The sequence below is a fragment of the Musa acuminata genome, unplaced genomic scaffold (assembly GCF_036884655.1).
Source record: "Musa acuminata AAA Group cultivar baxijiao unplaced genomic scaffold, Cavendish_Baxijiao_AAA HiC_scaffold_1139, whole genome shotgun sequence".
Classification (NCBI taxonomy): Eukaryota; Viridiplantae; Streptophyta; class Magnoliopsida; order Zingiberales; family Musaceae; genus Musa; species Musa acuminata.
Genome location: NW_027021351.1, coordinates 3274246 through 3293119, shown reverse-complemented (window position 1 = coordinate 3293119; position 18874 = coordinate 3274246). Strand labels below are relative to the sequence as shown.

Here is an 18874-nt window from a genome sequence, read left to right as displayed (position 1 = left end):
TCTAATTCATTCAGATGTTCGTGGCCCTATCAATCTAGTATCACTTATAGGAAGTATGTATTTTTTTTACTTTTACTGATGACAAAAGTGGCAAAACTTAGGTTTACATGTTAAAAGAAAAAAAAATAAGCAAATTCAAAGAATTTAAGAATTTGGTTGAAAGTCAAAGTGGTTATAACATTAAATGTTTAAAAATAAATAGGGATGACGAATATTAAAGAAATTTAAAAGTTTTTATAAAAATAATAGAATTTTACATCAATTCACCATATCATGCATGCTTCAACAAAATAGTATCTTAGAAAGAAAAAAATAAAGCTATACATATTATAGTCTGATGCATGTTGAAGAAAAGAAGAATTCCTAAAGAATTTTGGGGAGATGCTATTGCTTGTGCAATTTATTTGCTTAACAGATTTTCACAAGGTGAATTAGTAATATTACACTAGAAGAAGTATGAAGCATATAGAAATCAATATCTTTTAAATGTTGCGAAGGTTAATATGTTAATTGGGTAATATGTTGAACGAGAGGACGATGCGGCGAAGGGTCAGACAAAACACGGGATAAACCAATGACATGCCAAATTCATGCTTTGTAATTAATTACATCTTGATTGAAGTAGTTTATAGTGTAATTAAGTTGGTTTGTAGTGAAACTAAACCAACTTAATTAAGGGCCCATTGAACCTGATCTAGGGCTAAGTTGGACTCATTCGGAGGCTCAGTCAATGACCCAAAAGTCGGGTCAGGTGATGATATTGCTAGATTAGGTAGTGGAACCGTTAAAGGCTCAGCCTCCAAGACCCATTCTCTGAGGCTGTCAGGTGGTGGTATCGCTAGACTGGACGGTGGTACCACCTAGTGTCAGATAGTATTGGCGATTGTACTACCAGTACCTTGAAGACTTGGGATGAGACTATTTTTTACTTCAAATTTGAATCCATTTGGAGCCTATAAATATCTCACTCATCTCTGCTCGATTAATACAAAAACTGAGAACAAAATTATGTAAAAATGCTGTTATAATTCCTTAAGAGTTCTCTTTCTCTAACTTTATGTTTTAAATTCAATTTGAGAGAAGGATAAGAGAATTATAAAGATTATCTCATAAACCTGTGAAAATGAGACAAGAGTTGTAAGGGGATAGTTGGTCTTCATCCGTTAAAAGAAGATAAATAATAGAAGCCAATAGCCTTGACGGAAGAGGAATCAAAAGTAGACGTAGATCACAATGACCAAACCACTATAAAATTGATGTGCACTCTTTCTGCTTTTCGTTACTATTGTTTTCTGTTTTAATTGCTTATCACATTTGCTCAAAGTCAACATTTGCTCAAAGTCAAATACACTTTCGATATCATTTCTGATACAATTTCTTTTTTCGAATCGACGTAATTCAGTCCCACTTAGTATCGATTCGATCCTAACAGATCGTATCCATTCGACTAAGTGACACCTTTTTGGTTGCTCCAACACAGCTGATAGGCATCTAAACAGTTCCAGAACAACTAATATACATCACTTTTTTCAGTCAGCTGGAAGGAAGCAAAGTACTTAAAAAAAGAAATGTATCAATGTAGTACTTGGTAACCACTATGATGCTTTTGGAGAAGAAAACTAAGAAGATTGAATATTGTTTTGACTTCGCTCATACATTAATTTAACATTATTCCTATTTTGTAGATGTAAAAGGGGCAAAAATAACCATCCCAGAAAGGTGCAACAATTGTTTGTGATTCTGAATGTCTCAGATACAGTCAAGAACATTTTATCTATAGAAAAAAAGGTGCAGTTAAGAATCTAAAATGTTTATAAAAAATGAAAAATCGTACTGGATAAGTCAGTTACACTAAGCTCCAGAATCTTGACAAATAATGATCAGGGTACTGTTTTTGCTAGAAGAAAAAAAAAAAACTAACATGATAATATCTTATCAATTGCATTTATTCAATCCAATGATAATGTATGACAAAGGAAAGAGAGAGAAATTCTAGGTAGAGAATGAGAAATATACTGTCCAAAGATACAACATTTTCAGGTAAAGCAGCTTAAAACTGGATTCAATCTTCTCCAAGCATGCAGTAGCTCAGATCATAGAATACTATTCAACATCTTTTTTACCTGAAAGATGATCTCTAAGACTTCCACGAGCAGCATATTCATAAACAAGTCCAAGTTGATTGCTGTCTCTACAGTACCCGATCAAAGACACTAAGTTCCTGTGATGGACCCTCGATAAGAGAAGAGCCTGCAACCCAAAGAGGAAGATATATACTTAATTTCATTCATAACGTATTTGTTCATTAAAATGCTAGTCCACCAAAATGCATTCATATAGATTGCATACCTCGGCTTGAAACTCTTTCATCCCATGTGATCTGGAGCCAGAATTTGCAGACATGGACTCCTCAGATGATGTCCCTTTGACCATCCGATGTGAGTGCAAAAGTTTTACTGCAGCTTCAGTGCCATCATGTAATCGACCATGGTAAACATTCCCAAACCCCCCCTTTCCAAGTACAAGATCAAAATTGTTGGTGATGGCCTTCAATTCATCATATGTAAATCTATGGGTTTCGGGTATAGCAAGCGAGTCTTGAATTGGCGTCGCTATTATTTCATTAAAAGAAACAAAAAGAGTGCTGTTAACACTGCTTCTCATTGTAATGAAGGTGAAGTTTCTAGTACAGAATTCCAAAACATGCATCCACAAGTCACTTGTAAACTCCAGAGAGAAATTTCATGAGCTATGATTCATAATAACTCATATACCTACCAATGATCACTTTCCATTGTCTGTATGTTAAATATGTCCAGGATCATGTAATTAATTTAGAAAAGTTGTGTAGATAATTCTAAAACAGACTCTATAATAATGAGCGTAAAGAACATTGATGAGCCTAAAACATACTTTACAAATATAAAGGTGAAAAAGTTAGCTAAAAATTAACTGACTTAATTTTAGGCAATCACACTTATATGCAAGGTTTGTCAAGCTTTGGTAGAATGGTAGATAATAAATTATTATTTATCAATGCACTAGTTGTTTATAAGTTTGTATTACACATGGCTTAAAAATTGACTCACTTAATCTTGATCTATTTGATAAAGAACTTAGCTTTATCAAAATTTTAATCTTAGGCAGAATTTAGACAAGACTAGAATTGAAAAAGATCAGCATAATTACACCCCAAATCAGAGTTGGGAATGTTCATCATAATGAATGGTCTTATGGAATAGAAACTTCCCTTGAAGTAGTGTGTGGTATCAACCGTAAGCTTACATCTGTTTTAGCTGTTCGCTCCAACTAAACCATAAAAATATTTAGATAAAGATGTTGTTTGGATGCTAACATCTATGACAGATACAGTAACCAAGCTAGAAATCCTTGCTTTACGAGAGTCTCACTTTTGTTACCCTAGATAAAAGAGAAAAGAAATCATTTCAGCAATAAAGGAAGTTACTTTTCTCTATGATATCAGAGAAGACATGTCCTGATATTATACAGATAAGAGTTCTATCTCACTTCTAACATTGCCTTTTTGCTGAAGAAGAAAAGGACATTATACAACAAAATTGTATGTTTATAAGCTATTACTTGCTTAAAACCACTTACATAATTTTGTTGTAGATTTTTTTCTCCTCAAGAAGAAGAATAAAAGCGATGATAGGAGCAGCAGTATTATCAGCGCAAGGATGACAGCAATCAGCACAATGGTGAATTTAGCAAGCTTCCTTCCTTTGCTGCCAATTTGACATGTACTATGACAGAGACATATATCCGGATTGTTGTCCACTCTTTGCAGAACATAAAGTTCATAAGATATTAGTATTAGGTAGAAGGAATTGTGGGAAGATTTGGGATGTTAGACTACAGCACAAACCTCAACTCAAGCAATCCTTTTGATTGTCCATCACACAAAGAAGCTGGAATAGGCCCATTGAGTCGGTTATTTGACAAAATTCTGCAAAAAGTTTGATCTTGCTCAACCATTAGCATATAATATGTGGAGAAAGAAGCCCTGAAGCATGCGCACGACAAAGTTGAAGTTTTCAACATTGAAAACGCATGCACCATGTGAAATGTGTAAGAGAGAAAAATATGTTCTTACAGCACATTGAGTGATGTCAATTCTTCTAAAGAGGGCGGTATTGGGCCTGTTAAATCATTGTTTGACAAGTCCCTGAGACAAAATACATGGATTACATTAGTTAATGATATGTTTTCATAAGAAATTTCATTAAAAAAAAAAGTAGTTACATGTTGATCTATATAACTTTGGTCCTTGGAAACCAGATTTCATGAGTAAAGCCATATTAGAAGCAAAACACAACAATAGTGTTTTGGTTTAGTTCAGTTGTTATAGGATAAGGTTAAAGAAAACCCGAAGCTAGTGCTTTGGTTTGTAAACTGGTCCATCTGCATTCCTAATTTTGGCAACTAACATGAAAACACAAAAGCCTTCTGTTTATGAAGTTAGAAAAAGGAGATTAGAAGTGAATAAAATACACATGTACAAGGGTAACAAGTCAATTTCATGCAACATCTACAAATTGTTCTCAAGTTGTCTGCATGATGTTGCTAGCCAGCAGCCTCTGACGATAAATTTAGAAACTTACAAATAGTAGTTAAGGGCCTTCAGATTAGCCAAAGCATTTGATACAGCACCATTCAACCCATGATAAGAGAGGTTTCTGCAAAAGAAAATAAAGTAGAAATCATTACATCAGAATCAGTGCTTTTTATTGATGTCTTTTAAAACAACCAAATCTTGGAGCTTACAATGAGGTGACGCTTGGGGTACCAGAGCTTGAGTAGGTGCAATTTACTCCACTCCAAATGAATTGCTGCGGAGCACAAGGATCACACTGCCATATCTTCATCTGATATAATTTCTTTATCCCCATCATAGCATCAACTGTTAATTTTACTGGTTAAGCCAATATCTGATATGCTATGCAGAGAGAAATTCTTATTTACTTCATGAAAGAGATAGCTTCGGTGAAGATCAACCATGGTCCACCATACTGAATTCAATCTATTGTGAAAAAAATCCAAGGTTGGCATGTAATCGGATGCATGCCATATAGATGATTATTGTACCCCCCTCGGAACAAATTTTAATATTCATTTCAAAATAGTAAATGGGCTCCATGAAGCATTTTGACACAACTCTGCTCGGAAAAAACGTTTCACATGCATGAGCACACCTACAGCCACACCTTATATGATTTGGTTTAGATGTTTGTATGATCTTACCATTGATATTAATATCCAAATTGTGCTTGACCTAGCTTACGAATAACTATCTTGAAATGATATTTACAGGCACACCAGAACCATTAGATACAACACTTGTTATACGGTAACCCAGCCATTTTATATATTGTCAGTCTCAGTCATTTGTATTGTTGTCAATGTAACTTTTGTTTATCATCTCATACACGTCAAATCACCACGAGAAGTAAAAGCGCAGAAGAATATAAATTATGATTTCTGATAATGCATGGTTCAAGTGCTTGGACTCAAAAAGAATAATTAACATTTTTTTCCGAAAAGTATGCATATCCTCTGAACATAAGATTGACAGTTATGCATAATACCTCAAACATTTCATTGCAATAATCAAGTCTTTGGGATTATTGAACACTCCAAGTTGACCAAATGGATCCCTAAGTTTGTTCCCGTAGACTAATTATTTTAACAAAGGTAGCAGAAAATGTGCTTCATTTTACCGATGCTAAAACAAAATAAAGGAAAGAAACAATGTATTCATCTTCAACTTAATATGTAAACTTCAAATCAGCAATCGGCTAAATAAGCAAACAACTTACTGTATATGTTCAGGTAAGACACCAGTGAAATGGATGATGCACGGTTTTATGCCAGTAACATACTACACTTTTTTCCTTCAGAAAATGGATTAACGGGGGGAAAAGCATGAATGGTCACATTGCATGTTAGTCTTCCAAAAGTGTTCAAGTAATTAATAAGAAAAACACAGTTCATCTTGAGGGGGGAAAAAAAAAAAGAACAAGCAGATGATACAAGTTATTGACCGGACTAGAGCAATGGATGTCCAAAGTAGTGGTGGGATAGCATACCATCGGCTGGATCTGTTGCCAAAACTGAAAGATTAATAGGAATGTAAACCTCAGCAGCATTGAGGATTGGGGGAAGGGTGGAACCGGCCACCCTTGTCAGATTAAAATAACCATTTAAGCCTGGGTACGCCAGCCGATGGACGAAATGGACATGAGTTGCCAGTAGATATGCAGGACTGATGTTATCACTATCGGGTTCCCCGTCTGCTCTCACCTGAAAAATTCTACTTCCATTCCCACTTAAATAGTCGAAATCAGCAAAGTGCAAATAGATATAGAATGTTGTTTGAACACTCGAATTGAGGCCATAGCCCAAGGAATATTGCAATGTAAAATTATCTGCAGCAACAGTTGCAGTCATATTTGACCCACTCGAATTGAGACCACGCCTGGGACCTCATAAGCATCACCACCAGTGGTCTCGATTCCCAAAGAACTGCTTGTAAAATTCCATGTTTCACAGTCAATATAACCATTGCAAGGACGCCATGTCCTGTCATATTTGTCTTCTGGATACCTGTACAGCATGAAATTTGTGAACAAATCTATATTATTAAGACAGATTTGATTTTGACAGACTCAACCACTTTTCAAAGGCATAATAAAGAGAGATTATGCTAGTCGTGTTCCTTAAGACTCCTCCTTCGCCACACACGACAATGTTAATCATTGTCCTCATCGAGTTTGCTGTCCTCTCCCAAATTGTGGTAATTATCTCCTGGTATCTCCTATTTCTGCTCACTTATTTGTGTCAGATATATGTGATTATTTCTGAAACGTTGGTCCGCATATCTTTTTGTTGCATTACTGGAGTCTATAGCAAATTAGTGGAATCAAATTATAACATTATGCTAAGTTCATTTAGCTTGTTCTTCGTGTCTAACTTGTAAAATTAAAGAATCATAATTACCGTATTGTTCATTGTAATTTCACTTCTATAGACATATTTCAAAACCAACTAATTGAGAACAATTAAACATCATTTGATATAACATATTGACATATCCTTCCAATGCATAACTCTTCACGTATCATTTCAAATATGTCCAACAATATAACATTCGAAAATATAATAATTAAATATTTTAATTGCGTTAAACAAATGTAATATTGAAAAGCTTATTTTCAAAAGCCAATTTAACATTTGCAAATCACATAACTTCATTATTAACAAATTTATATTATTAAATTTGAAAACAAGTTAGACGTTGCATCTAACATGATTTTGTTTTCTAGTCAGAGTTTCTTAATATTTGTTTTGACTAGAGAGAGAGGAGTGATTAGGAACCATATTTGTTTTCTACTCACATCTTGCTCTCTCTCTCTCTCTCTCTTTTAAAATCGATAGATATATATGATAATTCTCTTTGTATATCTTCTCCTATTAACATCAAATAATTTATATCTTACTCTCAAGAGGAATCAAAGAATTTTTCACATTTTGTTCTCTCTCTTAAAATCAAAAGTTATATAAAATATCTATAGAAGAAATAAACCTCTTCAAAATGGCTCCTAAGAAAATGACATTCCAACCCCTTTGATATTGTTCCAATTTAATGGTAAGATTAACCCAAGTCATCCCGTCTACTCTATATCAAGTTTTCCTAGTCAAAACATATATTAAGAGACTCTTAGTAGAAAACAAAATCATGTTAGATGCAACATTGACTCTGTCGCTCCAAGTTATCTCTACATTATGCCAAAATTATGAATTGGCCATTCAACGACTCCTCTCTCTCTCTCTCTCTCTCTCTACACGTATGTATATATATATGTATATATATTCTTTGTAGTTTATAGGCAGCATACATGTATGTATATATATATATATATATATATATATATATATATATATATATATATATATATATTCACATCTTGTTCTCTTTCTTAAAATTGATAAATATATATGACATTTATAAAAGAAACAAACCTCTTCAATGCTACTCCAATTTAGTAGTAAGATTAATCCAAGTCACCCGTCTACTTTATATTATATCAGATGCAAACGTTGATTCTAGTAAAAAACAAAGTATATCAGATGCAAACGTTGATTCTGTCACTCCAAATCGTCTCCACATTATGCCAAAGCCATGAATTGAACAATCGACTAATATATTTGGATTATTTAATTTTAGGTTGAAGTAGTAAGAATAGCCTGTTATATTATTAATCAATCTCTCTCAATAGCGATTAACCTAAAGATGCCTGTGAAGATGTGGATTGATAAGCCAATTGATTATTCTTCCTCATCAGGTCACATAGTATCTACATCTTTTGATAAGCCAATGGACTCATATCTTATTAGGCCAAGTACATATATATTATTTATTCCTAAAGTTTCAACATAGACTCAACTAACTTCATTTGTTGCTCTTACATATGCATGTTCAAGCAAGTTTGTTGCCCAACACAACCTTGATTTGTTTTACGACTATTGTTCTTTGTTAAATTAGAATTTGATTACCTAATATATGGATTGGATTCAAAGGCAACCAATGTCCATTTCCAAAAGAATTTTTATCTTAAATCTTTTTAAATCTACTAAGAGAAATTTAAGAACACCCAAATGTGTATCTCTCTCATCGACATCTTAGATTTATGGTATATGTATCAAAATAAATTCTAATTGATTAAAAATTATTATTTTTATTTAGATCTCTAATCTAAATTCTAGTTTACCGTAAGTCAAAGTCTTCTTGGCCAACAACGTGTAGAAAAAGAATCCATGGAATGCAGCTTAGGGATGTGAGGTTTCTCACCGCTCATCTTCGTCTGTCAAACAGTGCTTATCCCACTGATTGAGAACGATGCTATCGGTTTCCAAAATTCTATCTAATCATAAAGTTTAATTTATTATTCCAACCATATATATATATATTATATATATATATATATATATATATATATATATATATATATATATATATATATATATATGTATGTATGTGTGTGTGTGTGTGATTGATATATGGAAGTAGAGTATAATAATCTTTGACCTCTCACTATATAAAAAGGCCCGTAAGGTATATGTTTTGAGATCTGAACTCTCTTAGATCATTTATTCTTTAATATAGTTTAAGAATCAAAGAGTTTTTTTGGGTACACTATTAATATAATTTTATAGAGTTTGGTTCGAAGACATCTTCACCCGATACCGGATATGGATTAAGATCATGATTAGTTTGGACTGAGCATTCGATGTTGAATAATCAAAATCTAAATTAATAATATACATGCATTTACTTCTTAATCTAGTAAGTAATATTTTGCTGAGAGAAAATAAAAGAGGGGAGAAATTGGGAGAGAAGAGAAAGAGGAGCAGCAGCCTAAAGAATGGAAGAAAAGAGAAGAGAAATTGGAAATCTGTGGTCATCATCAATTGATGCAATTCAAATGGAGTCAGCATGAGAACGCAACCACCAGAGAGAGATCCATGGTGACAAGCATGTTCTTGCAATGGGTGCTGCTCGAGAACAAGAAAAAGCTATGCACATCGCAAGCAAAGTACTTGGCTGACCATTCACCAGAATCGGTGCTGCCAACCAACCTAAGCAGACTCGGCCGATGAAGTTTCTCATCGTTTCCCTGCAGCTCAACTCCTCGATGCCATCCGCAGATTTTTGCTTCAGCAGGCAGTATACATATACATGTACCTATAGAGAGAGAAAGAGATTGAAACATGACTTTAATTTTTTTTTGCTAGAGTCTCTTACTTCTAAATTGAAACAATATTGAAGAGGTTGAGATGTCATCGTCTAAACATTAAATTGGAGCCGTATTAAATATCATATAAATATCATACTACTAAAGGATTAAATTGGTGACAAGATGTCTCTTACTACTAAAGGATTTATTTTTTTTTATAAATATCATATATATATATATATATATATAGATTTTAAGAGGGAGAAAAAGATGTGAAGAATATATATATATATATATATATATATATATATATATAGAGAGAGAGAGAGAGAGAGAGAGAGAGAGAGAGAGAGAAAGAAAGGAGTTTGGATGTTCAATTTCAATTGATGGCTTTGGCATAATGTAATGAGGACTTGGAGTGATAAAGTCAACGTTTGTGTTTGACATACTTTATTTTCTATTAGAGTCTCTTAATATTTATTTACTAGAAAAGTCTAATATAGAATAGACGGATGACTTGGATCAGTCTTACTATTAAATTGGAGCAGCATTGAAGGGGTTGGGATGTCATCGTCTTACCACTAAATTATAGTCGTATTGAAAGGGTTTGTTTCTTTTATAAATATCTTATATATTTCTAGATTTTAAGAGAGATAAAAAATGTGAAGAATATATATATATATATATATATATATATATATATATATATATATATATATATATATATATATATATATATATATAAGAGGAGTCTTTGTTAATTGGATGTACAACTCATGACTTTGGCATAATATAGAGGCGACCGAGTCAACATTTGCATTTGATATGATTTAGTTTTTTGTTTAGAGTCTTTTAATATTTGTTTTGATTATGAAGATATGATATAGAGTGGATTGACGACTTGGGTTAGTCTTACCCTTAAATTGGAGCAGTATTAAAGGGGTTGGAATGTCATTATCTTAGGAGCCATATTAAAGAGTTGTTGTTAGTTGGATGTTAATTCATGGCCTTGGCATAATGTAGAGATGACTTAGAGTGATAGAGTCAACGTTGCATCTAACATAACTTTGTTTTCTACTCAGAGTCTCTTAATAGTTGTTTTGACTAGGAAGATTTGATATAGAGTGGACGGATGACTTGGGTTAATCTTATCATTAAATTAGAATAGTATTTAAGGGGTTAGAATATCATTATCTTAGAGTCATACTCAGAGTCTCTTAATATTTGTCTGACTAGGAAGACTTGATATAGAGTGGATGGATGACTTAGGTTAATCTTATCATTAAATTAGAATAGTATTAAAGGGGTTGGAATGTCATTCTCTTAGAGTAAGAGGTTTATTTCTTCTACAGATATTCTACACATCTTTAGATTATAAGAGAGAGAATATTATATGAAAAATACTTTGATTCCTCTTGAGAAAAAGATATAAATTATTTGATATTAATAGGAGAAGATATACAAAGAGAATTACGCTTGAGTGGAGATGATCCAAATCTTTAATTGATCTCACATTATAAAAAAATTAATTTTCTCCGGATAGACGAAAGTTATCAAATTATTTTAAATAGAAAAAAATGATGATGTCAGGCTTATTAGAAAAAAATAAACTACCAAATAATAATTCTAAAATGTTATTATCCATAATCTTTTGGAATACCAGCAATAAAAACTTTTAGTCGACGCCTTTATATATCTAAACTATCATATAATAATTCTACAATGATTAAGAATGATGAGTATCGCTATATCATTATCTATAGTATTTCGAATCCTAGCGATAGAAACTTTTAACTCACGTCTTTGGATTTGTTGAAGCACATCAACTAATTCAAGAAAGAGAAACTAACAATGAACAGATACCTACAAAAACAATGTTAAAGAACTTCTATTTTATAACTACCTCAAATATTGCAGCGGCTCTTTTTTTTTAGTTCCATCACCTCCAATTACAAGACCTATTAAATCCAAAAATCCATGCATTTTACGCAATACAAAACGAAAACACCCATAATGTCCACATATAATAGTAGTGACATATTGAGCTCTCAAATACAAATAAGTTCACCAAAGATATCCCACTAATGGATTATTACATCACAAGTCTCAAGAGTTTGAACCATAAACGATATAATTTATTGCCTCGATGCATAACCAAATTCAATCTACTCATTGGCATCTGAAAAATTTTAACAAAAATATGAGCAACCACAACTTAGTAAGCACCAAAACTCATATAGTAGCAAAACTTATCATAAATGCATTTTAGAAAACTATACATAAATACTAAACCCTCTTTTATTCTTAAATAAAGAATAAACATGCTTTTCAAATCATCACTTTTAGCATAACAAGCACATAAGATAATATAATCTTTGAAAATGTTTGTATAACAAGACATAAGTGGATATATTTCATTTTTAATGCAAAGATTATTTTACTAATTATGAATAAGTATAAGTATAACTAAGCTTTCACATCTAAAATTCATTGATAGTCATAACTATAACAAAAGACATATATCTAATGGCTATAACCATATTATATCCCATGACAAGAATCAAAAACATATTCAACCTCCATGGTATAGGTAAGACATTTATCCCTATGTTATGCCCCATAAGAAACTAGTTTATGAACTTACGAGTAATATATAACCCCAATTGGTAAGATCCAAATTAAAACTAACATATTGAAAAATTAACCATCATTTAAAATAACATATTGACATATCCTTCCAATGCATAACTCCTTACCTATCATTTGAAATATGTCCAACAATATAGCATTCAAAAATATAATAATCAAATATTTTAATTATTTTAAACAAATGTAATATCAAAAAGCTTATTTTCAAAAGCCAATTTAACATTTGCAAATCACATAACTTCATTATTAACAAATATATATTATTAAATTGGAAAACAAGTTACACAAAATCATTTGATACTTACGTTAATCATAGATTATTATAACTAATATAGTGATCAATACTCTCCTTCTTTTCCTAAATCATTCCAATAATATAAACAAATCTAATAAACAATTATAATATTTTCTTTCTTATCGGTGACTATTTTTTTCTCTAAGTTCATATATATATATATATAATGGCAGCGGTGGGGCGACGGAGTCCCCAATGGCTTGGCCGTCGTAGTTGCCGTGAACGAAGGAGGCCCTTACGAGATACCTGTCCCCTTCCTTCAACCCGGGCACGGCGTAGCAATTGCGAGTTCCGTGGGGAAAGCGTCGAATCCTCCCACTCTTAAACTAATTTAAGAATTAGAAGGTTTTATCAAGTACACCATCAATGTAATTTTATACCGTCTCTATCAAGAGTAGATATGGATTAAGATCATGGTTGGTTATGAACGATTATTTCATGTAGAACAATCAAAATCAAAATTAATAATATGTAATCTAGTAATATATTGTTGAGAGAGAAAAAAAAAAAAGGAGAAAATTGGGAGAGAAGACAAAAAGAGGAGCAGCAGCGTAGGAGACTGAGTATAAGAAGAAAGAACCGAAGAAAAGAGAAGGAACACAGAATAAAAGAATCAAATATAATTGTAAATCTGTGGTCATCATCAATAGATTGCAATTCAAATGGAGTCACCATGAGAACGCAGACACCAGAGAGAGATCCATGGTGACAAGCAAAAGTACCTGGTTGACCATTCACCAGAATCACTGCTGCCAACCAATATATATATATATAGAGAAAGAGAGAGAGAGGAGTTGTTGTTACTTGATGTCTAATTCATGACTTTGATATAATGTAGAGAGGTTTGGAGTCAAATAGAGTTTGACATGACTTTATTTTTTTGGTAGAGTCTTTCAATATTTGTTTTACTGAAAAGATTTGATATAGAGTAGATGGATAATTTGGATCAATCTTACCACTAAATTGGAGCAATATTGATGGGTTGAGATGTCATCCTCTTACCACTAAATTGGAGTCATATTGAAAGGGTTTATTTCTTTTATAAATATTATATATATTTTTAGATTTTAAGAGAAAGAAAAAGATGTGAAGAATATATATATATATATATATATATATATATAGTATCTTAATATTTATTTTGACTAGAAAGACTTGATATAAAGTGGATTGATAACTTGGATCAATAATAGGTTTATTAAAAAATCTGAACTATCAGATAATAATTCTAAAACGATTAAGAAAGATGAGTATCGCTATGTCATTATCTAAAGTATTTTGAATCCCAACTAATTCAAGGAAGAGAAACTAACAATGAACAAATACCAACAAAAACATTGTTAAAGAACTTCTATTTTCTAACTACTTCAAATATTGCAGCGGTTCCTTTTTTGAGTTCCATCACCTCCAATTACATAACATAGACCTATTAAATCCAAATCTATGCACTTTACACAATACAGAACGAAGACATCCATAATGTCCACATATAACAGCAGCAGAAGCATATTGAGCTCTTAAACACAAATAAAGTTCATCAAAGACATCCCACTAATGAATTATTACATCACAAGTCTCAAGAGTTTGAACCATTAACGATTTAATTTATTGTCTCGATGCGTAACCAAATTCAATCTACTCGTAAGCATCTGAAAACAACAAGGATATGAGCAACCACAATTTAGTAAACACCAAAACTCATATACTAGCAAAACTAATCATAAATGTATTTTAGAAAACTATACATAAATGTTAAACCCTCTTTTATTCTTAAATAAAGAGCAAACATGTTTTCCAAATCATCACTTTTAGCATAACAAGCACATAAGATAACATAATCTTTGAAGACATTTGTATAACAAAACATAAGTGGATATATTTCATTTTAATGCAAAGATTATCATTCACTAATTATGAATCACTATAAATATAACTAAGCTTTCATCCCTTTGTATAACTAAGAATAACTAAGCTATAACCATATTATATCCTGAATCAAAAACATATTCAACCTCCATGGTATAAGTAATACATTTATCCCTATATCAAAAACATATTCAACTTATGAACAATAGATAACCCCAATCGGCAAGATCCAAATTAAAACCAACTAATTGAAAAATTAACCATCATTTAAAATAACATATTGACATATCCTTCCAATGCATAATTCCTTATGTATCATTTAAAATATATCCAACAATAAAACATTCGAAAATATAATAATAAAATATTTTAAATAAATATAATATCGACAATCTTATTTTCAAAGCCAATTTCACATTTACATATCACATTACTTCATTATTAACAAATATACATTATTAAATTTGAAAACATGTTATACAAAATCATTGGATACTTACCTAAATCGTAGACTCTTATAATTGATATAGTCATCAACACCCTTCTTCTTTTTTTGTAAATTAGTCAAATAATATAAACCAATCGATTCAATAAATAATGATGATATTTTCTTTCTTATCATCATTTTTTTTCTCTAAGATCACAATATATTCAATGATTTTAGATTAATTAATCTATAGTCCTATTTACTCTATGATTGGTAGGAGATGAATAGGAATTCAAAATCATACATATATATATATAATCTTCCAAATTTTAAACTTATTCTCTTGATATAAAAACGACATCCTTATTAAATCTCACACCTCTTTTTTTTTTCCCCTTTTCTTCCTCCGTGTCCAATCCACACACTAGTCAAATTATAATGTCTACTCTATCATTTCGAATACAACGTGTTTTTTCCTTTAAATTCAATATAAATATAAAATATTTTTAAACTATATCTTCGTATGGAAGACTTGGTTGTATGTTATCTTCCTTTTCTAATATTTCTCTACTTTAAAACTATTAGCCAACTCTTGCATGATGTTATTATAATGAAAGCCTCAAATAGAAGAAGACCATAAGTAACCACATTATATAGAAATACCAGTCTTCAAACACCATAAATAAAGCAGTCCATCTTTTTTTATATCAACGACATAAATTCTTTTTTCATTAATCATAGCCAGCATCTACAAATCTAAAATACCATATAAATAAAAAGTAGAGTAACTACGTACCTTCTCTCCATCTACCATAAAGTCTTGGATCATCCATACTAGAAATTTTAGAATTAAAGTCTAAACAATCATCAAAAGATTAAATACCATTGTACCCAGAACCAATCATACATATCATCAATCATATGGAAATAAGCATGCCTCCATGCGTCTTTGAGGAAGAGAATACCACAAAAGGTCCAAAATCCCATCACATATCCTAGTACCATGCTGATATAGAACCATAGCCACTCGGGATTCTCCTTCTTGTACTCTTGCAAAATATTTTGAGTTGATTTATTGTTAAAACAACTTTTGGAAATTGGTGGTCCACATAAGTCAGCATTGCCCATATAGATGGATGGATCATTGAGTGTTTGGAGTTGATGACCAGATGGTATCATTCCCGAAAGATTATTATACGATAAATTCAAATAGCTCAAGAAATATAAAGCCGATAAACTCTCAGGAATGTTACCAGAAAGGTCATTTATCGATAGATCAAGGGATTCTAATGATATCATTCCTCCTATCTCCCAAGGAATTTTTCCTTGTAAATGATTTCTTGACAAATTTAAGTTTTTGAGTCCTGCAAGGTCTCCAACTCCTTTTGGTATCTCTCCGGTTAGATGATTGTTTGAAAGATCTAAACTTTTCATAAGTTGCATGCTGCAATGTAAATAATAAAGATCTTGTCCCTTCATAAAGACATCTAATTCATTATAACAAAAATCATTATATTGTGATGTCGATCTCATGGTACTTAAATTACCAATGTTGTGAGGTATTGATCCAGAGAAATTGTTATTGGCAAGATCCAATATTTGAAGCTGTTCAAATCGAGCAAGTTGCCAAGGAATAACTCCAGAAAACATATTTGAACGTAGACGAAGTACTAGCAGTTGTTGTAGATTATCTCCCATCCATAGCGTTATACTTCCGACAAAATTATTTTCAGCCAGATCAAGAAGCTGTAACTTTGTACAATTTTTCAATGACAAAGGAACCTCACCCGAAAAACTATTATTTTTTAGTTGCAATAGCTGAAGCTCACTTAAAAATCCGATCGTGTGTGGAATTTCACCCGAGAAGTGATTGTTGCCCAAATTCAAGAGAGAAAGATTTTGTAATGATTTTCCCAGACAATAAGGGATCTCACCAAGTAATTTGTTGTTCGAAAGGTCAAGGTATTCGAGACCACCTGTCCATTGGCAGATTGATGAAGATAAGCCACCGTCAAGCATGTTATTTGAGAGTGCCACTGATTGAACATCATGCCATATCGGCAATTGCCCTGTAAAGAAATTATTGGAGAGGAATAGAGTCTCAAGTGTAGATGGTAGCATCGTTGGCAATGGACCTTCAAATCTGTTGGAATCCAAATATAATATTTTCAACTTGGTGAAGTTCAAAGAAGATGGCAGCTTGCCTCTTATTTGGTTGTTGGAAAGGTCTAAAAATATGATGGTAGAAGATGAAATATTCCCAAACCAAGCGGGCATTGTCCCTGCAATTTTACAATAATCCATGGATAACACTTGGATCTGTGTTTGGAACTGCAACCATTCTGGAAATTGAGGTCCCAACTGACATTTGGTTAAATATACAAATCTGAGTTGGAAAGGAGGGACCCAACTCTGCCCAATTGATATGGTGATGGGGTTGTAAGACAAGTCCAACACTTGCAATCTCGTAAGATTCTCAAAATGAACTTCTGAAATGACGCCTCCGAGAGAATTATCACGGAGATACAATTCAGTGAGATTAGAGAACTTACCAACGGAGGAAGGCATGGAACCGTTGAATAAATTATATCGGAGATCCAAAATGATGAGATTCGTCATTTGCTCTAGCAAATCGCTCAAATTTCCTGTCAATCGGTTGCCTTGCATATGTAATTCTTTCAGTCTACGGAGATCAACCATGGATCTCGGTACGGTACCCTCGAGTTGATTGTCTCCTAGATCAAGAAAAGTAAGAGAGCCCAAGTCTCCAATTGTATCGGGAATAACGCCATAGAACCCAGAGCGATGGAGATCAAGTTGGGTAAGACTAGTAATATTCCCCAACCATTTGGGTAAGGTGGAGTCGAAATTATTCAAGGAGAGATCAAGGACGGTAAGAGAGGAGGTGAAGTTGACATGGACAACAGAAGCTGGGATGGTATCGAGACCAACATGAGACATACTTAACACTTGGAGGGATGGCAGCATGTTCACGGATGAGAACCAATCTGGGACATCGATTAGCTTCAACCAGCTCAAGTCCAGGTGCTTCAAGGAGGTAAGATCCGAGAGCCAGTCGAGGTTGTCGAGGGATGTAAAATCTAAAGCATCGTTTAGATCAAGAACGTAGAGGCTCGAAAGGTTCCCCAGCCGAGCAGGTATTCCTCCCATGAAATTTGAAGAAGATAGATTGAGGTATCTCAGTTTCTTGAAGGAGCCGATGAATTCCGGTATGCGGATTCCGCTGAAATCATTGAAGCTAAGATCCAAGTGCCTCAGATGAGATAAAGCAAGCAATGACGAGTTCATCCTCTCACCGCGTAATGCCCCATCAAGCGTATTCGTGTTCCGGAGGTCCAGCTTGACGACGTGGCCGGTGGTGGCGCGACAGATGACCCCCGCCCATGCGCAGCAGTCTTGGCCTACCCAAGAAGATAGCCGGTTATGAGTGTCGTGGATGCCGGCTTTGAAGTCCAACAGTGCTTCCCTCTCCATGCTGAAACACCCACTTGTCACCGTGGCCCGGTGGAGGAGGAGGGCCAAGAGGCACAACGACAATGATGATAAGAAGCGTAAAGGGAAACCCATGGCGCGCAGTTTGATCTCCCTCCCTTACCTAACTACCTACTCCAAGCCGCCACAGTCAGAAGAACAGGATGAAGGTGGAGGTGCATGCTATGTGTGGTACCCATTATCCATGATATATAAATTGGGCATAGCTCACTCAGCTTGCTTGCTATGTGTGGTTGGAATAATAAATTAAACTTTATGGTTAGATAGAATTTTGATTTATGAATTCTATCCAAGATATAATTAAAATTGAAACCTTAAGTTTACCCTTTATAAAATAAGAGCTCATGTAAAGTAATACTTTAGGTATAA

The 18874-nt window shown here is 33.1% G+C and overlaps 2 protein-coding genes across 2 annotated transcripts; both read right to left on the bottom strand.

Annotated features, from left to right (window-relative positions):
- Positions 1–2103: 2103 nt before the first annotated feature.
- LOC135671405 (probable LRR receptor-like serine/threonine-protein kinase At4g29180) lies at positions 2104–13433 on the bottom strand. The gene is made up of 9 exons (XM_065179509.1): positions 13422–13433; positions 12946–13025; positions 6480–6624; positions 6108–6321; positions 4786–4921; positions 4623–4697; positions 3887–3967; positions 2350–2683; positions 2104–2250 (listed from the first exon to the last, which is right to left on the bottom strand). Exons 1-9 carry the CDS (start codon positions 13431–13433, stop codon positions 2104–2106), a joined length of 1224 nt encoding a protein of 407 aa, XP_065035581.1.
- A 589-nt stretch (positions 13434–14022) lies between these two features.
- Positions 14023–18655, bottom strand: LOC103973077 (receptor-like protein EIX2). The gene is made up of 2 exons (XM_065179599.1): positions 15789–18655; positions 14023–14348 (listed from the first exon to the last, which is right to left on the bottom strand). The coding sequence occupies exon 1, from the start codon at positions 18578–18580 to the stop codon at positions 15860–15862; it is 2721 nt and encodes a 906-aa protein (XP_065035671.1). The 5' UTR covers positions 18581–18655; the 3' UTR covers positions 14023–14348; positions 15789–15859.
- Between the last annotated feature and the right edge of the window lie 219 nt (positions 18656–18874).

Coding starts and splice junctions, on each gene's coding strand:
- LOC135671405 (XM_065179509.1), bottom strand. Junction 6,625..12,945: donor GGGTTGAAGGAAGGGGACAG/GTATCTCGTAAG, acceptor CATGCTGTACAG/GTATCCAGAAGACAAATATG. Junction 6,322..6,479: donor CAGGCGTGGTCTCAATTCGA/GTGGGTCAAATA, acceptor AGAATTTTTCAG/GTGAGAGCAGACGGGGAACC.
- LOC103973077 (XM_065179599.1), bottom strand. CDS start 18,580: ATGGGTTTCCCTTTACGCTTCTTATCATCATTGTCGTTGTGCCTCTTG.